The sequence below is a fragment of the Haliotis rubra genome, unplaced genomic scaffold (assembly GCF_003918875.1).
Source record: "Haliotis rubra isolate DU_JTF1 unplaced genomic scaffold, ASM391887v1 Scf374, whole genome shotgun sequence".
Lineage (NCBI taxonomy): Eukaryota > Metazoa > Mollusca > Gastropoda > Lepetellida > Haliotidae > Haliotis > Haliotis rubra.
In genome coordinates, this window is record NW_025767051.1 from 983,251 (window position 1) to 1,000,257 (window position 17,007).

The 17,007-nt window shown below is 39.5% G+C and overlaps 1 protein-coding gene across 1 annotated transcript; it reads right to left on the reverse strand.

Annotated features, from left to right (window-relative positions):
* Positions 1 to 546: 546 nt before the first annotated feature.
* On the reverse strand, positions 547 to 16,777 carry LOC124286060 (guanine deaminase-like). The gene is made up of 13 exons (XM_046722378.1): positions 16,753 to 16,777; positions 12,945 to 13,033; positions 11,661 to 11,832; positions 10,166 to 10,253; positions 7,592 to 7,694; positions 7,392 to 7,419; positions 6,747 to 6,854; positions 6,357 to 6,446; positions 4,644 to 4,741; positions 2,736 to 2,803; positions 2,271 to 2,429; positions 1,626 to 1,772; positions 547 to 804 (listed from the first exon to the last, which is right to left on the reverse strand). Exons 2-13 carry the CDS (start codon positions 12,992 to 12,994, stop codon positions 746 to 748), a joined length of 1,170 nt encoding a protein of 389 aa, XP_046578334.1. The 5' UTR covers positions 12,995 to 13,033; positions 16,753 to 16,777; the 3' UTR covers positions 547 to 745.
* Positions 16,778 to 17,007: the final 230 nt, after the last annotated feature.

Genomic DNA, 17,007 nt, shown 5'->3' on the forward strand with positions numbered 1-17,007 from the left:
ACATTGACATTGACGTTCAAAATTGGGTTTCAGACCTTCGTATATATTCCAAACTTGAGATGTACAGTCACATTTCACATTAAGGTACATCTTTCTGAAGAATATTATTTTAGTGTAGTCAAAGTAAAAGTTAACTGTGTTGCATTGTGTAAGTTCCGCTGCTCCAACCATGACCTAATGATTGAGTATGGGAGACGTCTCAAACTTGACCGCAAAGATCGTCTCTGCCCATTCTGTGTTAGACGTATTGAATCTGAATTACACTTCTGTCTTGAATGTCAATTTTACCACGACCTGCGATCAGATCCCTTGCAAGAATTTTATTATGTCTTTCCATCTTGCAATAAGCGTATCTTATTATTCACATAGAAATACAATGTTATTATAAACAACCTTGCTAAATATATTTGTTTAGCTCAGAAGAAACGAAACAAATATTTTCCATCATGTTGATGCTATTAATGTATATTATAATATTGCATTTAACATAACACCTGTATATGTGAATGACGTGGCGCTTCGTCAACGTATTGTAGCACTAATTTACATGTATATTGGGCCGGTGGCCCCTTTATCGGAATAAACTCTCTCTCATATAGGCCTGTGCTCTTCTGAGTACGGAAATGAGGACTAAATTGGCATACGATCAGTCGCATGCAATTCTTCTTGTACAATGTTGACAATAACGTGAACATATGGCTGTTGGTGTAAAACACAAAATATCTATTTTAATCTTTCTCTTGTATTATCGTCCAGATGCTCGAGTTCCGGCCACAAAGACGTCAATCAAATTGCGGTCATCACCTGTTAAAGAAAAACACATCCATCTGTAAAAGACCTATCAGATATTTGTTTGCCCATCATTTGGTACATGTATTCAAACATTAAGTAGTAACACTTCGGACCTTGTCACACTAACAATCATACTCCTTTGTTACATAGCTTGAAACACCCTAATGTGAGCTAAACTGTTATATCTAGCACATCACATTGCAAATATTCCGGCTGCCAAACTGTGATGGAAGAAATGGAAGTATTGCAAATTTTGTTACCAACCAGCAGTTAAGCCTCATATATGTGTTTAAATGTGTTACAAAAGACGAAGTAGAAAAGATACCCATTTGGCTCGTAGAATGGGCATACATTTTGGACAATGTTGTAAAAGATTTTAGATGCTTAAAGAAACAATATGAAGACTTCGTTCACTTCAGCAGATGCATTTTCGGTAATTATGGGAACTACACTAAATGTGCAATCATGCTAATACAAGAGGTTCGATTTTCATTTTGAACTTTAGCAAGTGGCAGTAAAGCAGAAACATAATGTACGTACAATACTATAGCCTATGTTATGAACAAGACTGACAGATTAAATCTGTAGTTCGATACACGTTTTTGCTCATGTTAGCCACAACTATGCTCTTGGTCAAGTAAGAGGTGCACAAGTTATAGTTTTGAGACGTGATGAAGACGTATTTTCTGCGAACATAATTGTATGACAATTAGAGCCATATTTTGTCCGGCAGTACCCTGTGATACAAGAGTTAAATTTGTGGCGATATCAACTAACTAATACATTTTTGTTCAGACTTCACACAAATAATTTCGTACATTAGTTTAACTTACCTAAGAAGAGGAACTTCTGTATGATGTCGAGGAAGGTGTCAGTTGAGAAGACATCAAACGGAGAGTTCTCCACTAATGGGTCGACCACAATGGCGTCAAAGTCCTTTCCAACTTGAAAGTTCCCTATTGTCTCATCCAGTCCCATTACTAGAAGAAGTAGCCGACATAATGATGCTTAACATCTTTCATGACGCTTTAACAGATGTCCAATACAGAGAGGAACATATAGTGAACAATTCAAGTGAATGCGTTTGGTTTTACGCCACTTTTAGCAATATTCCAGCTACATCACGGCGGGGAACACCAGAAATCGGCTTCACATATTGTACCCATGTTGGGAATCGAACCCGGGTCTTCGGCGTGACGAGCAAACGCTTTAACCACTAGGCTACCCCACCGCCCCCGAGACAATTCAAGACTAACACGTGATGCAGTATGTCAAATAACACAATATATGATTACATTGTTATATTATGGAGTTGAATTTCACAGAAACTCCAGAACGTTTTTGCTGGACATTGCAAGTGTAGAAGTTTCACTATCTCAAAATGCAAACAGTTAATGGCATGTTCAGAACAACGCAGCAAGGATTCATCTGAAAGCAAACAAAAATAATACAAACTCAATACAATACAAAACTCAAACCTTCACTTCCACCTAACGTTGCCAGGCGGAACAGTTCCTTGTATGTAAGTATTTTATAGTTCTCTCCCTTTTCTTCTCGCTGTATAGCGATAGTTTTCGAGACTTGAGAGGCAGAGCGAAGCGCATCTAACATTGAGCTGCTGTAGCCCCCTGAAACATCTTTCAAGAAATCAAAAAATGAAATTAATAGATTTATCTTTAGCTTCAAATTTCGTTTTAGAAGGTTTTCTCATGCAATGCGTTTATTTAGTGGGATATAATTTACTGTAAATGAGTTTCTCGTGTGATGTTCGAAACATGTTATGATAAAAACAATTATGAAAATGTGATGAAAATGCAGTTTTAGCAGTTGTTTATGTTTTCTTCTGTAACAATAATTCGCTCTAAACTTCGTTATCACTGTCCTGTTATCACACAGCTTAAATTGTTGTAACATATAATTTGTATATCTTCTTGTATATCTACCTGTTCCAAGTCCAATCTTACAGTCCTTTTCAAGCACGTGCCGTACATCAAGAAAACCGCTTCTTAACCTGAAATGCAATGTAGACACATGTGTAGACAAGTGGAATTATCTCCTATAACATCACTATTACAATAAGTAGAATTGTCTCTATAAAATCTCTGTTACAATAGGTACATTTGTGTCCTATAACATCACTTTTATAATAGGTAGAACTGTCTCCTATAACATCACCGTTACAATGGGTAGATTTGTGTCCTATAACATTACTTTTATAATAGGTAGAACTGTCTCCTATAACATCACCGTTACAATCGGTAGATTAGTGTCTTATAACATCACTTTTATAATAGGTAGAACTGTCTCCTACAACAACACCGTTACAATAGGTAGATTAGTGTCCTATAACATCACTTTTATAATAGTTAGAACTGTCTCCTATAACATCACCGTTACAATGGGTAGATCTGTGTCCTATAACATTACTTTTATAATAGTTAGAACTGTCTCCTATAACATCACCGTTACAATAGGTAGATTAGTGTCCTATAACATCACTTTTATAATAGGTAGAACTGTCTCCTATAACAACACCGTTACAATAGGTAGATTAGTGTCCTATAACATCACTTTTATAATAGTTAGAACTATCTCCTGTAACAACACCGTTACAATAGGTAGATTAGTGTCCTATAACATCACTTTTATAATAGTTAGAACTGTCTCCTGTAACAACACCGTTACAATAGGTAGATTAGTGTCCTATAACATCACTTTTATAATAGTTAGAACTGTCTCCTATAACATCACCGTTACAATGGGTAGATTTGTGTCCTATAACATTACTTTTATAATAGGTAGAACTGTCTCCTATAACATCACCGTTACAATAGGTAGATTTGTGTCCTATAACATTACTTTTATAATAGGTAGAACTGTCTCCTATAACATCACCGTTACAATAGGTAGATTAGTGTCCTATAACATCAATAGGTAGATTAGTGTCCTATAACATCACTTTTATAATAGGTAGAACTGTCTCCTATAACAACACCGTTACAATAGGTAGATTAGTCTCCTATAACATCACTTTTATAATAGGTAGAACTGTCTCCTATAACAACACCGTTACAATAGGTAGATTAGTGTCCTATAACATCACTTTTATAATAGGTAGAACTGTCTCCTATAACAACACCGTTACAATAGGTAGATTAGTGTCCTATAACATCACTTTTATAATAGTTAGAACTGTCTCCTGTAACAACACCGTTACAATAGGTAGATTAGTGTCCTATAACATCACTTTTATAACAGGTAGAACTGTCTCCTATAACATCACCGTTACAATAAGTAGATTTGTCTCCTATTAATCACTTTTACAATAAGTACATTTTTCTGTTATAACAGCACTGTTACAATAGGTAGAATTGTATTCTATAACACCACCGATTTCCGACATGGGTACTATGTGTGACGCCTATTTCTGGTGTCCCCCGCCGTGACATTGCTGGAATATTGCTAAAAGCGGCGTAAAACTAAACTCACTCACTCACTCTATAACACCACTGTTTCCAAAGCCTGAACTATTTTACCACATGTAAGCTGAACGGCGACACTTAAAACTATAAAGGATTTCATACACTTGCGACATTTACCATTCTACAACATAAACATTGTAAGGCGACATTTATTTCTTAAATAACTTGATCCGTGATGCTAGGTGATACTGACACTACTATTGTACTACATACGTGGTGTTAGTTGCTATATGGTCATGTACAGTGCATTAAACATGCTGGACAACGTTTACCCTTGTATAGTAATGCACATATAACAGCCCTTGAAGTACACAACAGGTATAGCCAAGAACAGTACTAACACCCTTGGTATTACGTGGTATTACGTACGTGATGTTGGAGTTGGGACAGTGGGCTATGCCGGAACCGCGCTGTCTGAGTAGGTCGAACTCCTCGTCTGACATGTAGACACAGTGGGCTAAAACTGTCTGATAAACATACAATATGTTACGATGGGAGTTCTTCGGAACAGAACCTACTGGTATTTTAAAAAATAATGAAATGCTAAGGGAGTTAAAAATCAAGTTTAATCTACAGTTACGTAGTAGTTCATATGTAACAGCATATATATACAAGTAATGCGTTCACATTACACACATCAATACTATTTCTTTTAGAAAAGTAAGGGATATTCAATATGACAGGGGCATCTGACGGATGTTTTGCATTAGTCGGTGAACGTTAAATACGCACAAATTGTATTAGATGATAACCCAAAGTGCACTGTCCATGCAGAAATTTACCATAAAAAGCCAAGCTTATAAATATCGCGAGAATCCACCTCTCTTCTCACGACAATCGCGGCATACTCCGAATCAAACGACCAGTGTCAACTTAGTTCATTCCATCTCCTTCCCCCTGCAGAGCAGCGCCATGTTCTTTCGAGTAGTCGGTGGTTGTTGGCCCCAGGCATATTCGATGGGTGACAGGTCTGGACTGAGCGCTGGTCATGAAATGTCTTCCTTTGGAAGTATTCAGTGACAATACGAGACCTGAGAGTTCTTGCGCTACCATCGTGGAACACAAAACGACGTCCATGGCAGCACCTTTGCCTCCAGGGTGTTGTCAAGGTAGTACAGGCCAGTGACATATCCGTAACATGTAAAGGTGTTCTGCCAGTCAAGGAGATCCCACCCAACCCAATTACTGAGCCACCCCTCTAAAGATTGTTCTTCCCATTTCTCACCGGCATGAAAACTCCCATTCGCCACGCTCCGTTGTGCCTGTCAAGACATTCCGGAGTAAACATTGATTCATCTGCGATTGATACCAACGACGTTTTGCAGTATTATGACGGCCGTGGTTACAAGTGGACGTGGCTACCTGTGTAGCGAACACCTCCAATTTGAGTTTCGTAACACAGGTTTCCTAACACGGTTTGGTGACAAAGTTGTGCTAATGAACCGGACAGTTGTCGACCAGATCGACGCAGTATTTGTCTGTAGATATCGTGAATGCAATCTGCTAATTACTGACAGCGACACCTGAATAAGTCTGCTATAATGCTCTGTCTTCTTCCAACTTTCGACATACCCATTGCACGTACTTGTTCCGGGGTGACACATTCCGCATTTCGCAAAACGTTCAGTTGAGTTTAAAACAATATCAGAGTCGCTTTCAATTTGATTTTGTTTTTATCACTGAGATGTACCGTGACACTGTAAATGTTTACCTCGACCATGCTTACGTGCACATTATGAAAAACAGTTCAACGAAATCGGCGTGTTTGCGCGAAAGTCATAGCACGTTTTCTCATTTTCTAAATCGCTATGAAATTATACAACTTGGTTTCCAGATAATATAATCCCAACATGGAATATCCCCAACTTTTGTAATAGTATATATGACATATCCTTGTGCTCTCAGCTCCAAACATTGCTTCAAGGCTTCAGTTCATACACGACCTAATATATTTTCCTCACGAAAAATAGACTCAGATTACCGTGTTTCCATTCTACACCGACCAGATGTATTGACAGTAAATGTCTCGTACAAGTTCTCGTTACTGACATGAAGGTTTAGTTAATGGCATCCTTCTCTTACATTGTGTTTCAGTAGGCCAGCTTTGTCCCATACGTGGAGATGGTTGGAAGGCTCGGGGCCTACGTCACCTCTGGTTTCTAGGACATGGGTCTGAAAACAGATTTGACAATTGATGGAAAGGGTGTCTTTTCATAAGACTCCACACAACTATTAACAGCTATTTTTCCCCGACTTTCTTGTTGATGAAGTATTTGTTATTGACCTTTCTGGTCTGCTCATTCTGCACATAACCTGCGAGTGTGTTCACTTGCCTTAACATGTAAACCTTATTAACAGAAACAATGTTGAAAATAAATTCAATTCCAATATATATCAAGACTAAAAGTAAAAATGATGATGATGATGATGATGATGATGATGATGATGATAACTTTGGATCAGCTGACTCACCTGAACGGGAAGCTGATACTCTTGGTTCAGTCGACCAAGGGACGTAAGAAGTTCTTCCGAACATGTCTTAATGAACCTTGGTGTTATTATTGGCGTTACCAGTGAGTTCTAGGGAAAAACGACAAAGAATCCCATTATACCAAATCATTGTGTATCCTGTTTCAGAGACCGCCTCCGTGGTGTAGTCGTTAGAGCGTCCGCCCGGAGAGCGGAAAGTCGCGGGTTCGATCCCCGACCGCGTCATACCAAAAGACGTTAAAATATGGTACTTGTTGGTCCCTGCCTGGCGCTCGGCATTAATGGGTACAACAAGGACTGGTCGGCTCGGAGTCAGTATAATGTGTCTGAGTGGGGTATTCATGCTTCACTGCGGCATGGTATCTCATTGGGCTAGCACTATAAAAATAGCTTCAGTCTGGGCTAGTACAAGCAGCCGCACCTACACATACACACGCATGCACGTCGTCATATGAGCGAAATATTCTCCAGCACGACGTTAAACCCAATTCCAATTCACCTCCTGTTTCCGTATGCTAAATTCGTTCTAATTTCAATTTACGCCAACAGAATTAAAGAAACATAACTCTAAAGAATGATCTCTTAATGAAGGTCCGATGTAATGAGTAAATTGTTCTTTATTTGTACCTTTTTTGAAATAGCTGATTCGACAAATCTGAAAAAAAATGATATTGGTGGATAGTAAATGTGAAACATATAGGGCAGAGAATAACCAATCTCAAAATATTCTGAATGTAAAAGGAAAACGATCTTGGAATATAATACGATTGGATGACTGAAAATATTTATTATACGAGGAGAAGAGGTATGTTATTGAACGGATTTACTTCTTTGTTTCTTCCAGTGACTCTTCCGTCGTTTCCCTGTAATAGGAGGGCGAGCAGCAGTCGAGGTTCACCTTCCCAACATAGGCTCTCTGTCCGGCTTTCTCTGTATACAAGAGCAAAATCCTTTCCATTCTCTAAGAAATATATCCTGATATATGGGTAAGTCCCCATGAACCCCAGTAACGTGGTCTAGCTTTGGTTGTTGGTGGTCCATAGCACGTGTTTTAATGTAAATATATGTCATATCGAGTTGCATTTTTAGAATTGGAAATTATTAGTTTTTAGACTTGCATTTTGTGATACGTTGCTAAAGTTTTATTGTCCTTCGTGACAGATATTTATCATATATACTTACTTTGTTCTGGCCACTATATGGCTAACATATTGCCGGCTTGACGTTAAATTTCCACTCACTCACTCGCTCACTGATTTATGGATTTAACCTTACGAACCGATTATATCAGGAGCATGTGCTTGTGGGTGACTATTCAATCGTTATGAGTTTCAATTATGAGCCCACCAGATTCTCGCATCACAAGCTCCTACAAATATTCTACAAAGTGCATTTTCTCCTGCTCACAGGAATTATAGAATTACATCGAACATCAATTTGGTCACTGGGGATCAATTTGAAATGTCATCCACAAGTCACCTTCGCAAAAACGGAAATGGTTTAGTACCTGCCCAAATAAGGGGAAATGCAGGTCATTCATCGTGTTCTCCTTATTAAGATCTATACTAGCCACATAAAGAAATGTGCATTTCAAAATCTTATCCCAGTTGATAAGTACGATAACAATGTCAAAGGTACATATAAACTTTAATGGAGGGATCATGAGACCATAACAAGTCGGGAGAATTTCAATTGAAAAGTCAATCACAATGACTTCACGAGTCCACAAGCGGGACAGGGGTCAAACGACCATGTCACAAGCTCAATAACGGGTATGTCCACCATCGGCATTGAGAACAGCAGTGCATCGACGACGCAACGTGCAAGGAAGGCTTGTGGGATGTCACGCCAGATTCTCTCAAGTTCTGTTGCAAGGTCAAGGACGTTATCTGGCGGATGAGGAAGACGGCGTAGACGTCGACCCATTTCGTCCCAAACATGCTCTATCAGGGAGAGATCCGGTGAATTTGCAGGCCAAGGCAGTAAGTCAACGTTGTGGTGTTGCAAGAAATCCATAGCAACCCTTGCCGTATGAGGGCGGGCATTGTCCTGTTGGAATGTTAACCCAGGGCCATGATGTTGCAGAAAAGGAATTGCCACAGGTCGAAGAATCTGATCCCTGTACCCCAAACCAGTTCAGTTGCCCTGAACAATCCCCAAAGGAGTTCTTTGGCGTGCTGTTATTCCACCCAAAATCATCACGGAGCCACCACCAAAGCGATTCCTCTCCAAGACACAGGCCTGTGCATAACGTTCACCCACGCGGCTATAGGCACGTTGACGTCCATCACTATGGGAAATGTTAAACCTGGACTCATCTGTAAAACAACACTTCTCCACCAAAACAGGGGTCTGCGGACATGATTTCGGCACCACATTCGGCGAGCTTGTCGATGACGTTGTGTCAAGATAGGCCGTATGGCGGGACGTCGTGGTCTGATCCCGTGATGACGTAAACGTTGTCGAACTGTGTTGGGGTTGATACGGCGAAGTCCTGGGATGGTTCGGGCAGTCTTCACTGCAGTCTGAAACCTGTGGTGAAGATGGGTCACCCTTATCCATCTATCCTGTCTTGGCGTTGTTACACGTGGACGTCCAGAACGTGGCCGATCGATGACGTCATTTGTGTTCTGGTAGCGTCTCACCAGTGCAGAAAGGGTGTTCCGGTGGCAGTGGAAATGTGCAGCCACTTGTCGTTGAGACATTCCCCCACGGACCATCCGAATGGCCTCATGACGTTGTGCAGACGTGAGCCTTGGCATGCTATGCGTTTCAATAGCTGTTTAATTTTTTGAACGATCGCAAGGGCAGGGGTTGAGCTTTCCAAAGTGACAGTATTGTGTGGCATTCATTTGCTCTGTTTCTCTTTCCCGGAATGCACGTGCAACAACGTATTGCACGTCTCAAGGACGAACCCACTGACGTCACGGAACGTGGCACGTGCATGCATGTTGGATACATGTCACTAATCTCTGAGTTTAAATCCTTATGTGTCTACACAGGTTTTATAAATTTAGATTTTAAATTTTTGTATCCAAAGTTTCTTTATGTGCCTAGTATATATACGTACATTGATACCCTAACTGAATCATGACTTGCCATTCAGATCGCCTTCTTCATCATGTATTCCTTTCTTAACAGGAGTATGGGATTAATAATATAATTAGTACTTGTCTGTCGTAATTGCAAATATCCGTATGTACATATGCTTTATTGAATTTTTTCTGTGATTGAGGCAGTGGAAAGTTCATGAAACAATAAGGATACTGTTATCATTAGGTAATCTCTTGAATGCTTAATACTGCTCCGGTATATTATGAAGAAAGATTTTATTCTGTACTCGAGTTGTTGTGGTATAAACAATATTGGTATTTGTGTAAGGTCAAAGGAACATAGTTTACCAATAACTTGAAAAAGCAGGTTTGTCGCATCTCTGTGTAATGTAGCAAAGTAACATGCAGTCGTTGTTCCGTTCTTCAGAGTTCTATCCTGTGAAAATAGATTTGGAAACGTCACTTTTTTAAATTGCAAATGATGCTTTGTCATGTATTTGTTATGTGACACGAATTAAATATGTCTTTTAATTTTTAATGAAACGTTTCAAGAATATTACTTCGAGGATGGACACGGACAATTATGAAATTTACAGATAGATATGGTGACTCGTTATTTTAATATAAGTAACATGAGACGTTCTGACCCACCCCTTGGTTCACGTGATCAACGACACGAGGCTGACGTTAAGCAACAAAAGAATGATCAAATAGACATAAACGTGACCTTCTTGCAGGCAAATCCTTTGTTTACCGTATTCAACAACATGAACCCGTCGTTAAGTAACGAACAAACAATACAGAGCACGGTACATATCAAACGTCAATGAATCATTGGTATTCATCTTCCGTGACAAGAAAATGAACGAAAGAAAAAAAAATGTACTAGAAACATAAAATGGTAATTCAGAGAATGCAGTGACAGATTGATTGGACATTTCATGAACCTCTGACGTTACACGTGCTCATGCATTGCCTACTTTACAGTCCGATACTTGCTCCTGACAATTTGGGGGCGGTGGGGTAGCCTAATGGTTAAAGCGTTGGCTCGTCACGCCGAAGACCCGGGTTCGAATCCCCCCATGGGTACAATGTGTGAAGCCCATTTCTGGTGTCCCCCGCCGTGATGTTGCTGGAATATTGCTAAAAGCGGCGTAAAACCAAACTCAGTCAGTCAGTCAGTCAGTCCTGACAATTTGTATTACTTTGAGTCTCGGTCCGAACCTATTGGGTGAACTGGAGAAGGGCGACTTATAAAACTGATCATGACGTTACAATCTAACTCGCTGGCATATAGACAGTGGCAAAGGTGTTATATACAACGCTCAGAATTTGCGTTGTGAGTCTGTAACAACACTACCGCTGACCTGTTTTTCAACAAACGAATAAACATACGTCAACATATGTATTGGCATTAAGAACTGCAGACGTTAGTACCCCTTTCAAGGACATACAAAACCGACGGTACGATTTGCAGTATATACGTAATAAGATGCGCAATAGACGCCAATATTGAAATCAATTTATTACTCCTGAGAGTACCACCACCTGTGCCTCAAGAATCTACAGTTATAACGGTCTGCAGAACAGACTGACTGATCTCACGAATGTTCATGTATACATTGGCAATGGTATTAAAACAACATGCAGAATAAGCAAATTGAAATCATGATGATACTTAGATGTTCCTTTAAATATCTAAAAGGCATCGTCGTTACGACCTGCAGTGACCCTAAATGTACAGAACTGACGGTACGATCTGCAACCTCTACGTTAACGATGCGTCTTTACCGTTAATTATGAAATTTTAACATTCAAAATGAGTACAATTGCTGAGACCTACCACAACCTTGCTGTAGACATCCATGGCGTAGGTCAGGTCCTTGAACTTAGCTTCAGTTGGGTACGTGTAGGTGTTTAGCCAGTCGTACAGCTGTAGATCCATGTTGGAGCCGGCAAACGCGTACTGTGGAGCATGGATGTGGGTGTCCACCAACCCAGGGATCAGAAACTGCCTGTGATGTAGAAATCAGATCCCGATAAGATTATAGATCAGAATTTGGCCACTAGTAATCTTTCTAGAAGTGTCGGCTGAAATTGATGAAGTCGTCACGCAGGTTGAGTTGGTTGATTGCGTATTGTCCTTCCGGGTTAGAACTGGTCTTCAGTAAACCATACTTGTCTTAAAAGGCGACTAACGGGATTTTGTGGTCAGGCTCACTGACTTGGTTGACATATGTCATCGTATCCCAATTTTGCGTAGATCGATGCTAATGCTGTTGACCATTGGATTGTCCGGTTCAGACTCGATTATTTACAGACCGCCGCCATATAGCTGGAATACTGCTGAGTGAGCGTTAAACAACAACCAAACTAAACCGAGGGTACTGTCCTTCTACTTGTGAGATACTGGATTGTTTCCGCTACCAGATCGTTGTAATGTTGCCTTTATGGAGAATACGAACACATCCATATCATTGCAAAATAATTATGCTGTTCACATACGGAGAGAAATACTGAAATGTGATCATTAGTTTTCAACCTGATATGTGCACGGCGTACTAATCGGGCCATACATTTCATAAAACGCAACACTGGACAGACATGCCAGGAAACTTTGTTTCTGTACCACAATGGTAAATCTTCATACAGTCATTATATTCAACACTGAAGCTTTAACTGTACACATTCAAATGCATAATTCCTGGGACAAATTATTTGGTTTGGTTGTTTAACGCCACACTCAGCGATATTCCAGATATATGGCCGCTGTCTGTAAATATTTTAAGTCCGTATCAGAAAATCCAGTGATCAACATCATGAGCATCGATCTACGCAATTGGGAACCGATGACATGTGTCAACCAAGTCAGTGAGCCTGACCACCCGATCCTGTTTGTCGCCTTTTGCGACAAACATGGCTTACTGAAGGTTCTAACCAGGACCTAAAAGGTATTTAGAAATATACTCAAATAGGTCAAATTCTTATTTATGTTTGTCCGATACTGGCATTGTGTAGTATCATTGAGGGTATAAATACAAAATCACATACCACAATCTTAAGTGGCATAACAATACTTGATGATCATTTGTCTCTCTTTACGACAACCGTTAGTGAGTTCACTGACCATTTTTCCAGATGTCTGATGTTTTCACGAGGTACACTGTATTCGCTCATCAGATCGTGAAGACGTGTGTCATTTTCGATGAATATTATCTGAATTAAAGCAAAAGATGATACATCAACAGACTCATGATCATATATGTCAAAACTACTCCATCAGACCGGCAAACACAAAGTAGAACGACGACACTATACATGTAGATCACTTCCAAAAACAGCAGTCTAAAACGGACAACCTCTTGATGTCAGCACTGCCATTCTATTATTTTCTGCGTCAAAAGTAAAGTCAAACTATTTACAAATTTGATTTTCCCCAACGATTCTAAATTTGTATGAGTGAGTTTAGTTTTACGTCGCTTTTGGCAATATTCCAGCAATATCACGACGGGGAACACCAGAAATAGGCCTTACACCCATGTGGGGAATCGAACCAGGAATTTTCGGCGCGACGAGCGAACACTTTAACCACAAGACTACCCCATCGCCCCTAAATCAGTAAGAATGAATGTATTATTGTAGACCATTGTTGCACACGTAAATCCCAATGAGACCCGTGAAGATACGGGTGAGAATTGGTCTTCAGCTACCAGTGCTTGTCATTAAAGGAGACAAACGGGATCGGGTGGTCCGGTTCGCTGCTTGGTTGACTCATGTCATTGTATCCTAGTTGCATAGATCTATGCTCTTGATGCCAATCACTGGTTCGTCTTATTTACAGACCACTGTCATATAGCTGGAATATTGCTCAATGCGGCGTTAAACAACGAACAAACGAAAACGAAGCACGTTCGTCGTGCATTCCATAACATCCCTACGATATACATGTGTATATCTAACTATAGAAACCGCTGAATTATATGAAATCTGAAACCTAATGAGTCAATTATTCGCGAAACAGATTCCATTGTTCGTAATAGACAATGTAGCAGAAAAATGTCATGAAACGATCGCAAATAATGGAAAGTCACACTAGAGAAATATATTAATCCTGGCATTCGTGTTGGAAAAGCAATATGATATCCTCAGGTTTCTATAATCTGTATTCAGTTCACAAGCTGTTGCGGAAAAGGTTTTGATATACAGCTCCAATTAATTTTTTAAAATATGCTTAGAACTAATGAAACTGAAGCTGTAATTTGAAGAATGAGGACGATTTTATCGATATACAATTTATTTATTCTGTACGGGCGACGTTCCGACATAGATAGCTGACACAACTATCAGAGGATTAGATTCTTCTGAGGCATATAGAAGTTGGTATTCAAGCATAAGACAAGATATTATGGATGACAATACTTTATTACCCGTGAGGGAATTCTTGTGTAAAGTACAGAGCTCAAACATTGATAAAATGATGAAATTATTTTCATATAATAAATAACACACATATAACACGCTAACAAGGTGAGTCAAACACTAGGATTCATTTAAAAAATTAATACTGGCGGGAACAAAGGATTTCATGGCACGATTGGATTTAAAACGGGGTAAATTATAACGGCGCCCAGAAGGCAGTAATATATATTCATAGTGGATGGGATGTTCTGGGTCAGATATAATCTTACGGGCTGACTTGAGAACTCTTTCAATACGTGTCGCTACCGTGCAGCGCCACCTGGAGACTAACTAACAGATATACAGAATGTACATGAAGCAGAGTGATTTTGAGCATGTATACACAAGGAACAGAGGATCTGGTAGTTAGTATTCACCTGACGAAGGGGCAAGAAACAGCCAAGAAACGTTGTGTATACAATAAACAAGGAGTTGACATCCATAATATTTTGTCTTATATCAGAAGATTGCAACGATATGTAATGGGTTGCCAGCGTAAGGAGAACTTTTCACAGACCGAGGGTTTCGGCAAATAATCAGACCCTGGAAAATAGCGTTACCGTTATCACAGCTAATGTAGGAGAATGATCCTGAGAATGATAATTTCCTTAAATTAATGAAAGAAAAACAATGCACGGCAGATGCTATTGGCCCAGAGGACACAACAATTGTATGATACGTCAAACAGTGAATTTCGAGCACATTAGGGAAAAACAGCTTAGTTTGAAAATCGAAGACAAAATTATGTTTTATGGACGGAAATGTTTGACAAGCCCAAAGTTGAGCCTGTGATCGGCACCAAACACCTGCAAGAATAGGAACAATATCAGAATCCTTCCGCAACGTTGCACCTAGTTTTCGCTTAAACGTCCATCTATTGTCCTCCTCAGAGGGTACTAAGTCCCAAACACTCTCAAAGTCAATTTCGCTCAACCATACTCTTTAATCGTAGTATTTTTGTGATTTTAATTTCGGCTAAATTTTCCTACCATCGCCAGCGGTTGAAGGGATGGTGTAAATCCAGCTAGGGTCCATGCAGGTAGCAAAAGTAATGTAAGTCCCCACGGTCCTAGTATGGTGATCTATCTTCAGTTGTTGGCGATCAATAGCCCGTGTTTTATATTGTATTGTCTTCTTTAATAAAAATCTTTTAGTTTTACATGCTAGTTTTATGTTCATAGATGTGATACTTTAGTATTTTTACTGTCCATCGTCGACAGGTTTTACTCTCCAAAACGTTTTCTTTTTTATTATATAAATTGTTTTCGTCACGATATGGTTGAGATATTGCCGATGTGACGTTAAATATTAACTCCTTCACTCAATTAACGTCCAACTGCAGTCTGTCGTGTATTGTAGTCATCTGGGTCTTCACTGCTTCGTCCTGACAAGGTACGTAAGTCCCAAAACTTCAAGGTCAATTTAGCTTCACCAAACTTTTAATCGTAGAATATTTGGGGTTTTTTAAGTAATGGCTAAAGCTCAGTCGCCAGCGGCTGAAGGGATGGTGTAAATCCAGCTAGAGTCCATGCAAAAGGTAGCAATGTACTGTAAGTCCCCATGGACCCTAGTATTGTGATCTACCTTCAGTTGTTGGTGATCTATAGCCCGTTTTTATTTTGTACTGTCTATAGTGATATAATTTTACGATAGCGTACTAATTTTAAATTTATATCTGTGATAGTCTAGTACTTTCACTGTCCTTCGATGACAGGTTTTTACGTTCTAAATTTATTGATTTTAATATTGATATCAATTAAATTGTTCTTGTCACGATATGGGTGAAACATTGCCGATGTAAATATTAACTACCTCACTCACTCACTCTTCCCTGCTTCATTATTGACACATATATCATCAGTTCACTCGTGAGACGTCATAATTGTTTATGTTAATATGTAGATTAGCTGTTACGTCATGTGGCAAAGTGATTTATAAAAAAAAGTAATTGGGTGACTGTTGCCCTAACTCTACCTGATAACTGGTAAGTCATACCTTTTATAATCATGTCCATTTTAGTAATGAAAGCAACACAAAAACTACCATCTTGGTAGATCGAGTGCATCAATGATGTGGCATTGGTTTGTTTCAAACCTAAAAACATGCCCAAGATGTTTCAAACCATTTTAAGAATCTCAGGTGTTTTCCTTTATAGTAAAAATATAGAAATAATATAACAAGAATGTTTTTTTCAAAACTGACATAACGCAGTCATTTCTTTTCGCAGACAGCTGTTATCATCACTATTTCATAGTGATTCATAAATACATGCTCTGTCATCGAATCGCATGGTGAAAATCACTGGATTGTCTGGTCCAGATTCGATTGTTTACAAACAACATCATACTGCTGTAATACTGCTGGAACAAATACATACTCATAATATAGTCACAACTGAACAATCGACTCACTCAATTTCTTGAGTGAAAGGGTTTCGTTGCTTCTATTTTCATCATTTCAGTTCTTCACAAACCTACCTTGCCCCGCTCCACTCCAATGACCATATCGTTGTTTATCACCATATCTTCCTCCTTCGTTGAGTGGACGAAGGTGCCATGGAAAATCGTCACAGTTCCTGCCATTGTCGATCCTGTGAAAAGTCGGCATGTGGTAGATTGAAGCTGAAGTGGAATGGCCGAGTAACATATTGTTGACCCAGTTTGAATACTTATAGTGGTTAGAGCGTCCGCCCGGAGAGCGGAAGGTCGCGGGTTCAATCCCCGACCGCGTCA

Bases quoted from the DNA above. Each gene is read 5' to 3' on its own strand.
- LOC124286060 (XM_046722378.1), bottom strand. From the start codon at position 12,994: ATGAGCGAATACAGTGTACCTCGTGAAAACATCAGACATCTGGAAAAA. The intron at 10,254-11,660 runs GTAGGTCTCAGC...CTATTTTCACAG, and splicing joins ATGTCTACAGCAAGGTTGTG to GATAGAACTCTGAAGAACGG. The intron at 7,695-10,165 runs GTAAACTATGTT...TCTTGTATACAG, and splicing joins CCTGCTTTTTCAAGTTATTG to AGAAAGCCGGACAGAGAGCC.